Genomic DNA, 10,165 nt, shown 5'->3' with positions numbered 1-10,165 from the left:
TTTTCTTAGAAATTTAATGCACAGGTGCAAAATCACTCCAGGAACAACGTTCCTTGTGAAGCTTTTGGCATCTGCTGACACATTCGTTTACATTGTAGCAGCAGCGATAACAATATGTCGTCATTTCTAAGTCTTTTTCTGCAAATTAAAAGTTAGGTTATAAAATAAAATCACCGTGCTAAATTTTTTTCTTTAATATTGACCATTTGCTAGCCACACTTACCGCTGTTATCCTGACCGCTTTTCAGATAACACTTTTCTGCTGACTTTTCTAGAGTTTTTGTGATTTTTTTGGGTGTAAGTAGGGAAATGAGGTCAAATGTTGTCGTTGTTGTAGTGGTTTCTTCTGTTCTAGTGGTTTCTTCTGTTGTAGTGGATTCTTCTGTTGTAGAGGTTTCTTCTGTTGTAGTGGATCCTTTTGTTGTAGTGGATCCTTCTGTTGTTGAAATTGTAGTGGGTTCCTTTGTGGTGGACTCCGTAGGTAAAGTTGTGGTGGACTCTGTCGTGGAACTTGTGGAGGCTTCTGTTGTTAAAGTTGTTGCGATCTCCGTTGTTATAGTGACCTCCGTTGTGATAGTTGTAGTGGGTTTCGTTGTTGTAGTTGTAGTAAACTCTGTGGTGGAAGTTGTGGTGGGTTCCGTTGTTGAAGTTGTGGTGAACTCTGCTGTGGAAGTTGTGGTTGGTTCCGTTGTGGAAGTTGTAGGTTCTGTTGACTCTGTTGTTATAGTTGGGATGGATTCTGTGGTTGGAATATTTGGTTCCTCTGTTTTGGTGGTGGTTGTAGTTCCTTCTGTTGTTGTAGTTGTTGTAGTGGGCGGCGGAAAATCTATTGGAACTTCTGGTATTATGTCTTGAGCCCAAATTCCAGCCACCAAGGAACACAACAAAATAAAGAAAATTTTCATTACGGAGCCCATTTTTAGGAAGCTGTGTTGACTTGAGCAGAATATATCGTAAACTGAAATTATAACTATCAAGCAGAAAGTGCCATGAGTCAAAACATTTGAGTCACAAAAAAATGCTTCAGTTTTAACTATAGATAGCTTGCAAAGAGAACTTTCAAAAGCGAACGAAAGTTATTTAGATGGATAAAGAATTTACTTGCATACAATTTTAATATTTTGTTTTTATGCTTAAAAATTACAGTCACGGATAATTAAATAGGGTTTTATTAATTAATTTAATTGGAAACGAATTCATATATTAATTTATATTTACAATATATTAGTTATTATATGAAACAGCAATTCAGACATTCGCAAAGACAGTTGATCGTACGAGGCCGAAGATAATTTTGGGTCCATCTGGTGTTAAAACTGGCCGCCACTGTTAAATACTAACAAGGTTGATGTCTTAGCTAACTGTTATACAAGTATACATTATTTTGGACCCAAGCCTCCGTCCCCCTCGACGTTGTGCGCTCGGTCCACGGAGTTACCTCCAGGACGGCGGAACAAATCCTAGGGTTCATAGAGATGAATCCGCGGGTCCTGGCCCACGGGAGCGTCGGCATGAGGGAGCAGGTGAAGGACCTCAAGGAGAGCCGGAAGACGTACTTCCTCCACATGGACGAGCTCTTCGCCCCGAGGTGGGGTGTGCCATCATACCCTATGCTGTCTAATGACCACCATATCGTCTATTCCAGATCTCAGGCCCGATTCCCAGGATTGGCTTGAGGTGCAACACCTTCGCTGTCCAGTCTGCAGACGGCCTGTACTTTCAGGTCGTCTACGTGGACGTGGTGGCGGCCAACAGCAGCGACCGGGCATGCTACCACTGCAATATTCTGCCAGCCTCTACTATATCGCGCTCGCCCAGACCAATTGTGCTCGAGATACTCGTACCAATAAAGAACAACAAGGGTGTTCATCGGTTAGTTTTTAAGTTTGGTTCGATCTTACTAAAAAAGTGTATTTATTTTTCAATTTTACACCCTTTAAACACGCCGCCCTATCGAGACAGAACGCCCTCACGCTCGGGATACCGGTTGCGATCGTTGTATAATGATGATAATGCTCTGCTTTTATTTAATTACTATTGTTTAGGATACTGATACTTCTGTAGCTCGATGTGTATATAAGAAGTTTTAAGGTGGTAATAGTCCAAATGCTCTTTACTAGAAGTTTTAGTTATTAAAAAAATGTGTTGGAAGATGCTGTTTTGAGTCATGGGAATTCGACTGTGGCTTTAATTATATCATAAAGGCGTCATATACAGTCTGTATTGACCATCGATCAAAATTGTACCACGAACACCGCCCCTTGTGAAGTTTACTGCATCCGGCGATTCCGGTGTAATCGTAATAGCAGCAGCGATAACAAACAGTCGTCTGCTGCCAGCCCCATCCTGTAAAATGAAAAGTATAAATATGATTCATTTACTAGAAGTGTGACACATCTCAAAGAATAATAGTAAATAAGAGATAGGATTTATGATAATTTTTACACTTACCATAACAAGTCCTGCTGTACTCTTGTTGTTCTTTTAGATAACAATTATCTGCCGGCTTGCTCCAGCTCCAAGGTCTCTTTGAAGTCGTGGGTCTTACATATGGTGGTCTGTAGGTCGGTACAATTGGATCTTTTTGTGTTGTTGAAGATAAAGTTGGTTCCGTTGTTGAAGTTGTTGTTATTTCCGTTGTTGTAGTAAACTCTGGTGTGGAAGTTGTAGTGGGATTCGTTTTTGTAGTTGTAGTGAACTCTGCTGTGGAAGTTGTGGTGGGTTTCGTTGTTGAAGTTGTGGTGGACTCTGCTGTGAATGTTTTGGTGAGTTCCGTTGTTGAAGTTGTTGTTACTTCCGTTGTTGTAGTGAACTCTGGTGTGAAAGTTGTAGTGGGTTTCGTTGTTGTAGTTGTAGTAAACTCCTTTGCACAGGTGCAAAATCACTCCAGGAACAACGTTCCTTGTGAAGCTTTTGGCATCTGCTGACACATTCGTTTACATTGTAGCAGCAGCGATAACAATATGTCGTCATTTCTAAGTCTTTTTCTGCAAATTAAAAGTTAGGTTATAAAATAAAATCACCGTGCTAAATTTTTTTCTTTAATATTGACCATTTGCTAGCCACACTTACCGCTGTTATCCTGACCGCTTTTCAGATAACACTTTTCTGCTGACTTTTCTAGAGTTTTTGTGATTTTTTTGGGTGTAAGTAGGGAAATGAGGTCAAATGTTGTCGTTGTTGTAGTGGTTTCTTCTGTTCTAGTGGTTTCTTCTGTTGTAGTGGATTCTTCTGTTGTAGAGGTTTCTTCTGTTGTAGTGGATCCCTTTGTTGTAGTGGATCCTTCTGTTGTAGTGAACTCTTCTGTTGTAGTAAACTCTTTTTTTGTAGTGATTTTTTCTGTTGTAGTGGATCCCAAATAGTCCAAAATGAAATTGAAGTGTGCCACCGGGGTTGTTTTGGGGGCAAGGGTTATGTCAACAACAGCCCCCACTTCTGAATCCACAGCCCAATTTCCAGGGACCAGCAAACCCAATAAAAATAGTATAAATTTAAATAAGTACTTCATTTTTAGCAAACTGTGATAGCTTCAGACGAATGTATTAAGTACTGAAATGAAAATGATCGACAGTTGGGTTTAGGCTTTAGCTTTAGAGCTTTATTCATATCACTATCATACCCGGCTCTCAAGTTTTCAGAGCTTAATCAAGAAGGAGCGCTATACCACTCGACGGGTCAAAAATGATTTCTAAAATTCAGCTAAAAGTGGCTTTTAATAATTGCTTGCGATAAAAGTTGCACACATGTATGGAACATTAAAAAAAAATGCTGATAAATTTTTTTATGTTTGAACAAAATATGAATATTATGCTTTATAATTTAAGATACAGAGTAGGAAAAAGTGCGCTAATGCAAAACCAAATACTAATTTGTATAAAAATTCAAATTAAAAGCTTTTTACAATATTTAATTCAAAATATTTGATGATAACTCGTCTTACGGCATTCACTCACTCACTAAAAAGGCGACGTTCGTTATCAGTCGGGAAATTCCATTCGGATTAGAAATATGTATTACAAATTCCCACGCCTCATGAGCACATATTTAAAGTCGGAAATATTTATCACAGGAAATTCGAAGCTTTTATGCATATTTGAAAAGCGATCAAACTTAGCTCCAATTTCTAACGAAATGGACTTTACGATTCAAAACCAACCAAATAGTAATATTTTTATTATTATATAAAACCAGAGAAAATTATCTCCGAAACACATATAAATTCAGTGACACAGAAGAATTTTTTCCCTATTACAGTCTGAAATTTCTGTGATTTCTGTATCCATTAAGCATAATCATGCCATAAACACCTCCCCTGGTGAAGCCTACTGCATTTGGCGACTTCAGTGTAGTTATGGTAACAACAGCGATAACAAATCGTAGTCGGCCGCCAGGCTGTATATTAAAAAGCAAATAGATTAGACATGTGATTCGTGAATAATTCCCTGATTCTTTCTACGCTTACCATAGCGAATCTTTCTGTACTCCAGTTGTTCTCTTAGATAACATTTTTCTATCGGCTTGCTCCTAATCCGTGGGCTCGTTGTAGTGATAGCATAAATGATACGGCTTGAAGTCGTGAGTCCCACAAACGGAGGTCTGTAGATCGGATATCTTGTTGTAGTGAACTCTTCTGTTGTAGTAAACTCTTTTTTTGTAGTGATTTTTTCTGTTGTAGTGGATCCCAAATAGTCCAAAATGAAATTGAAGTGTGCCACCGGGGTTGTTTTGGGGGCAAGGGTTATGTCAACAACAGCCCCCACTTCTGAATCCACAGCCCAATTTCCAGGGACCAGCAAACCCAATAAAAATAGTATAAATTTAAATAAGTACTTCATTTTTAGCAAACTGTGATAGCTTCAGACGAATGTATTAAGTACTGAAATGAAAATGATCGACAGTTGGGTTTAGGCTTTAGCTTTAGAGCTTTATTCATATCACTATCATACCCGGCTCTCAAGTTTTCAGAGCTTAATCAAGAAGGAGCGCTATACCACTCGACGGGTCAAAAATGATTTCTAAAATTCAGCTAAAAGTGGCTTTTAATAATTGCTTGCGATAAAAGTTGCACACATGTATGGGACATTAAAAAAAAATGCTGATAAATTTTTTTATGTTTGAACAAAATATGAATATTATGCTTTATAATTTAAGATACAGAGTAGGAAAAAGTGCGCTAATGCAAAACCAAATACTAATTTGTATAAAAATTCAAATTAAAAGCTTTTTACAATATTTAATTCAAAATATTTGATGATAACTCGTCTTACGGCACTCACTCACTCACTAAAAAGGCGACGTTCGTTATCAGTCGGGAAATTCCATTCGGATTAGAAATATGTATTACAAATTCCCACGCCTCATGAGCACATATTTAAAGTCGGAAATATTTATCACAGGAAATTCGAAGCTTTTATGCATATTTGAAAAGCGATCAAACTTAGCTCCAATTTCTAACGAAATGGACTTTACGATTCAAAACCAACCAAATAGTAATATTTTTATTATTATATAAAACCAGAGAAAATTATCTCCGAAACACATATAAATTCAGTGACACAGAAGAATTTTTTCCCTATTACAGTCTGAAATTTCTGTGATTTCTGTATCCATTAAGCATAATCATGCCATAAACACCTCCCCTGGTGAAGCCTACTGCATTTGGCGACTTCAGTGTAGTTATGGTAACAACAGCGATAACAAATCGTAGTCGGCCGCCAGGCTGTATATTAAAAAGCAAATAGATTAGACATGTGATTCGTGAATAATTCCCTGATTCTTTCTACGCTTACCATAGCAAATCTTTCTGTACTCCAGTTGTTCTCTTAGATAACATTTTTCTATCGGCTTGCTCCTAATCCGTGGGCTCGTTGTAGTGATAGCATAAATGATACGGCTTGAAGTCGTGAGTCCCACAAACGGAGGTCTGTAGATCGGATATCTTGGTTCTCTTTCTGTGGTGGAAGATGTTTTGGGTTTCGGTGTTGAAGTTGTGCTAAGCTCTGTAGTAGAAGTTTTTGTGATTTCCGTTGTGGAAGTTGTAGTGGGTTCCGTTGTAGTCGACTCTGTTGTGGAAGTTGTTTCGGCTTCTGACGTTGAAATTGTAGTGGGTTCCATTGTAGTGGACTCCGTTGGTAAAGTTGTGGTGGACTCTGTTGTGGAACTTGTGGTGGCTTCTGTTGTTAAAGTTGTTGCGATCTCCGTTGTTATAGTGACCTCCGTTGTGATAGTTGTAGTGGGTTTCGTTGTTGTAGTTGTAGTAAACTCTGTGGTGGAAGTTGTGGTGGGTTCCGTTGTTGAAGTTGTGGTGAACTCTGCTGTGGAAGTTGTGGTTGGTTCCGTTGTGGAAGTTGTAGGTTCTGTTGACTCTGTTGTTATAGTTGGGATGGATTCTGTGGTTGGAATATTTGGTTCCTCTGTTTTGGTGGTGGTTGTAGTTCCTTCTGTTGTTGTAGTTGTTGTAGTGGGCGGCGGAAGATCTATTGGAACTTCTGGTATTATGTCTTGAGCCCTAATTCCAGCCACCAAAGAACACAACAAAATAAAGAAAATTTGAATTACGGAGCCCATTTTTAGGAAGCTGTGTTGACTTGAGCAGAATATAGCGTAAACTGAAATTATAACTATCAGGCAGAAAGTGCCATGAGTCAAAACATTTGAGTCACAAAAAAATGCTTAAGTTTTAACTATAGATAGCTTGCAAAGAGAACTTTCAAAAGCGAACGAAAGTTATTTAGATGGATAAAGAATTTACTTGCATACAATTTTAATATTTTGTTTTTATACCCTTGCAGAGGGTATAATGATTTCAGTCAGAAGTTTGCAACGCATCGAAGGAGACGTTTCCGACCCCATAAAGTATATATATTCTTGATCAGCATCACTAGACGAGTCGATCTAGCCATGTCCGTCTGTCCGTCCGTTTCTACGCAAACTAGTCTCTCAGTTTTAAAGCTATCGGGCTGAAACTTTCCCAAAAGTCTTATATCTCTTGCAGGTAGTATATAAGTCGGAACCAGCCGGATCGGACAACTAAATCTTATAGCTCCCATAGGAATAATCGGACAAAAAAATTAAAAAAATTATATCTTTGGTGTTTTTTAGCCTATAACCTCCTACGCTTGGAAATAACATTTTTTAATTAGTTTTGAATTTTGAATTAAATTTAATCGAAATCGGACGACTATATCATATAGCTGCCATAGGAACGATCGGAAAATTTGTGGAAAAATAATATGAAACAAATTATAGCTTCGGTGTTTTTCAACATATAACCTCCAACGCTTGGAAATAACATTTTTTAGTCAGTTCTGAATTTCGAAATTAATTTTATCAAAATCGGACGACTGTATCATATAGCTGCCATAGGAACGATCGGAAAATTGGTTGGAAAATAATATAAAACCAATTATAGCTTCGGTGTTTTTTGACATATTATCTTATACTATTGGGAATATCATTTTTTGTGTTTTTAAATTTAATAATTTAAGCTGCAAGGGTATATAAGCTTCGGCTTGCCGAAGCTAACTTCCTTTCTTGTTATGCTTAAAAATTACAGTCACGGATAATTAAATAGGGTTTTATTAATTAATTTAATTGGAAACGAATTCATATATTAATTTATATTAACAATATATACTTTATTATATGAAACAGAAATTCAAATTTTGTACACACCAGTGACAGTTGATCGCACAAGGCCGAAGATAATTTTGGGTCCATCTGGTGTTAAACCTGGCCGCCACTGTTAAATACTAACAAATCCTAGGGTTCATAGAGATGAATCCGCGGGCCCTGACCCACGGGAGCGTCGACATGAGGGAGCAGGTGAAGGACCTCAAGACGTACTTCCTCCACATGGACGAGCTCTTCGCCCCGAGGTGGGGTGTGCCATCATACCCTATGCTGTCTTATGACCACCATATCGTCTATTCCAGATCTCAGGCTCGAATACAAGGATTGGCTTGAGTACAACACCTTCGCTGTCCAGTCTGCAGACGGCCTGTACTTTCAGGTCGTCTACGTGGACGTGATGGCGGCCAACAGCAGCGACCGGGCATGCTACCACTGCAATATTCTGCCAGCCAGACCAATTGTGCTCGAGAAACTCGTACCAATAAAGAACAACAACGGTGTTCATCGGTTAGTTTTTAAATTTGGTTCGATCTTACTAAAAAAGTATATTTATTTTTCAATTTTACACCTTTCAAACACGCCGCCCTATCGAGACAGAACGCCCTCACGCTCGGGATACCGGTTGCGATCGTTGTATAATGATGATAATGCTCTGCTTTTATTTAATTACTATTGTTTAGGATACTGATACTTCTGTAGCTCGATGTGTATATAAGAAGTTTTAAGGTGGTAATAGTCCAAATGCTCTTTACTAGAAGTTTTAGTTATTAAAAAAATGTGTTGGAAGATGCTGTTTTGAGTCATGGGAATTCGACTGTGGCTTTAATTATATCATAAAGGCGTCATATACAGTCTGTATTGACCATCGATCAAAATTGTACCACGAACACCGCCCCTTGTGAAGTTTACTGCATCCGGCGATTCCGGTGTAATCGTAATAGCAGCAGCGATAACAAACAGTCGTCTGCTGCCAGCCCCATCCTGTAAAATGAAAAGTATAAATATGATTCATTTACTAGAAGTGTGACACATCTCAAAGAATAATAGTAAATAAGAGATAGGATTTATGATAATTTTTACACTTACCATAACAAGTCCTGCTGTACTCTTGTTGTTCTTTTAGATAACAATTATCTGCCGGCTTGCTCCAGCTCCAAGGTCTCTTTGAAGTCGTGGGTCTTACATATGGTGGTCTGTAGGTCGGAACAATTGGATCTTTTTGTGTTGTTGAAGATAAAGTTTGTTCCGTTGTTGAAGTTGTTGTTATTTCCGTTGTTGTAGTAAACTCTGGTGTGGAAGTTGTAGTGGGATTCGTTGTTGTAGTTGTAGTGAACTCTGCTGTGGAAGTTGTGGTGGGTTTCGTTGTTGAAGTTGTGGTGGACTCTGCTGTGAATGTTTTGGTGGGTTCCGTTGTTGAAGTTGTTGTTACTTCCGTTGTTGTAGTGAACTCTGGTGTGAAAGTTGTAGTGGGTTTCGTTGTTGTAGTTGTAGTAAACTCCTTGGAGGAAGTTGTGGTGGGTTCCGTTGTGGAAGTTGCAGGTTCTGTTGGCTCTGTGGTTATAGTTGAGATGGATTCTGTTGTTGGAATTGTTGGTTCCTCTGTTTTGGTGGTGGTTGTAGTTCCTTCTGTTGTTGTAGTGGGCGGCGGAAAATCTATTGGAACTTCTGGTATTGTGTCTTGTGCCCACGTTCCAGTCACCAGAAAAACGAAACAAATAACTGCGGACTTCATTTTTAGCGAGCTGTGTTGACGTGAGCTGATTGCATCCAAACTGAAACTGATCGTCAGTCCAGAGTAGCTTGAGCTTGGGCTATAGCTGTAGAGCTACAGTCATTAACACAATTATACCAACCCACACGCAAAAGGTGAGGGCTGATAACAGAACACTAGCACGCAGAAAGAGCAAATGCTTAGTAATTAACCGTAAATAAGATGCCGGCACTTAAAAAATATTTGGTTGAGTAAATATCAGTATTTTAAACAGTGGGTTTGGAAAGTGTATTTAGGAAAAATATAAAAAAAATTTCCCGGTTATATGCAAGTGCAGTCGAAGACAAGAACTTGGACAATCAGTTCCAAAGCAGGTATAATAATTGTTCTTAAATAAGTTCTGGAAGCATACTTGTATCATAAAGTAGTACACATTTTTTTCGCAGTTCAAAAAACATCCTGTGGAAATTGGGATTTCTAGATATTATGTATGTTTTAAAAAAAGTTATATTATTTCTTTTCTTATAATGTTGTTTCTCAAATTTATTATACTTGTTTCCAATCCACGTGTACTTTTAATTTTTCGAAGTCATATTGCGAGCAGGGCCCCTGGTGAAGCTTACTGCATTGGGTGAGATGGCAGTCGTAATAGTAGCAGCAGCGATAACAGCTGGTCGTCGAGGGGTATGGCCAGCCTGCAAATGGAAAAAGCAAGCAGATGAAATCTGTGTTGTTCAAGATGAAATGTGATTCACCCTGGGGTTCTTTCCCGTACTCATCTTTCCCACTTCCCCATCTTACTTACGGGTATTGTACTCCAAC

General features: G+C 38.6%; 5 protein-coding genes across 5 annotated transcripts; all 5 read right to left on the bottom strand.

Annotated features, from left to right (window-relative positions):
- Window positions 1-13: 13 nt before the first annotated feature.
- On the bottom strand, window positions 14-917 carry LOC119549731 (cell wall protein DAN4-like). Its single transcript, XM_037857972.1, has 2 exons — window positions 224-917; window positions 14-138 (listed from the first exon to the last, which is right to left on the bottom strand). Exons 1-2 carry the CDS (start codon window positions 915-917, stop codon window positions 14-16), a joined length of 819 nt encoding a protein of 272 aa, XP_037713900.1.
- Window positions 918-1,999: 1,082 nt separating this feature from the next.
- LOC119552027 lies at window positions 2,000-3,538 on the bottom strand. The gene is made up of 3 exons (XM_037861765.1): window positions 3,073-3,538; window positions 2,452-2,987; window positions 2,000-2,346 (listed from the first exon to the last, which is right to left on the bottom strand). Exons 1-2 carry the CDS (start codon window positions 3,506-3,508, stop codon window positions 2,791-2,793), a joined length of 633 nt encoding a protein of 210 aa, XP_037717693.1. The 5' UTR covers window positions 3,509-3,538; the 3' UTR covers window positions 2,000-2,346; window positions 2,452-2,790.
- A 606-nt stretch (window positions 3,539-4,144) lies between these two features.
- On the bottom strand, window positions 4,145-4,867 carry LOC119552028. Its single transcript, XM_037861766.1, has 2 exons — window positions 4,463-4,867; window positions 4,145-4,392 (listed from the first exon to the last, which is right to left on the bottom strand). Exons 1-2 carry the CDS (start codon window positions 4,833-4,835, stop codon window positions 4,283-4,285), a joined length of 483 nt encoding a protein of 160 aa, XP_037717694.1. The 5' UTR covers window positions 4,836-4,867; the 3' UTR covers window positions 4,145-4,282.
- Window positions 4,868-5,471: 604 nt separating this feature from the next.
- LOC119552024 (cell wall protein DAN4-like) lies at window positions 5,472-6,736 on the bottom strand. Its single transcript, XM_037861761.1, has 2 exons — window positions 5,790-6,736; window positions 5,472-5,719 (listed from the first exon to the last, which is right to left on the bottom strand). Exons 1-2 carry the CDS (start codon window positions 6,565-6,567, stop codon window positions 5,610-5,612), a joined length of 888 nt encoding a protein of 295 aa, XP_037717689.1. The 5' UTR covers window positions 6,568-6,736; the 3' UTR covers window positions 5,472-5,609.
- A 1,404-nt stretch (window positions 6,737-8,140) lies between these two features.
- Window positions 8,141-9,473, bottom strand: LOC119552026 (integumentary mucin C.1-like). The gene is made up of 2 exons (XM_037861764.1): window positions 8,719-9,473; window positions 8,141-8,613 (listed from the first exon to the last, which is right to left on the bottom strand). Exons 1-2 carry the CDS (start codon window positions 9,362-9,364, stop codon window positions 8,459-8,461), a joined length of 801 nt encoding a protein of 266 aa, XP_037717692.1. The 5' UTR covers window positions 9,365-9,473; the 3' UTR covers window positions 8,141-8,458.
- Between the last annotated feature and the right edge of the window lie 692 nt (window positions 9,474-10,165).

Source organism: Drosophila subpulchrella, chromosome 2R (assembly GCF_014743375.2).
Source record: "Drosophila subpulchrella strain 33 F10 #4 breed RU33 chromosome 2R, RU_Dsub_v1.1 Primary Assembly, whole genome shotgun sequence".
NCBI lineage: Eukaryota > Metazoa > Arthropoda > Insecta > Diptera > Drosophilidae > Drosophila > Drosophila subpulchrella.
The sequence above is the reverse complement of the archived record's forward strand: the minus strand, read 5'-3'. Positions and strand labels throughout refer to the sequence as shown.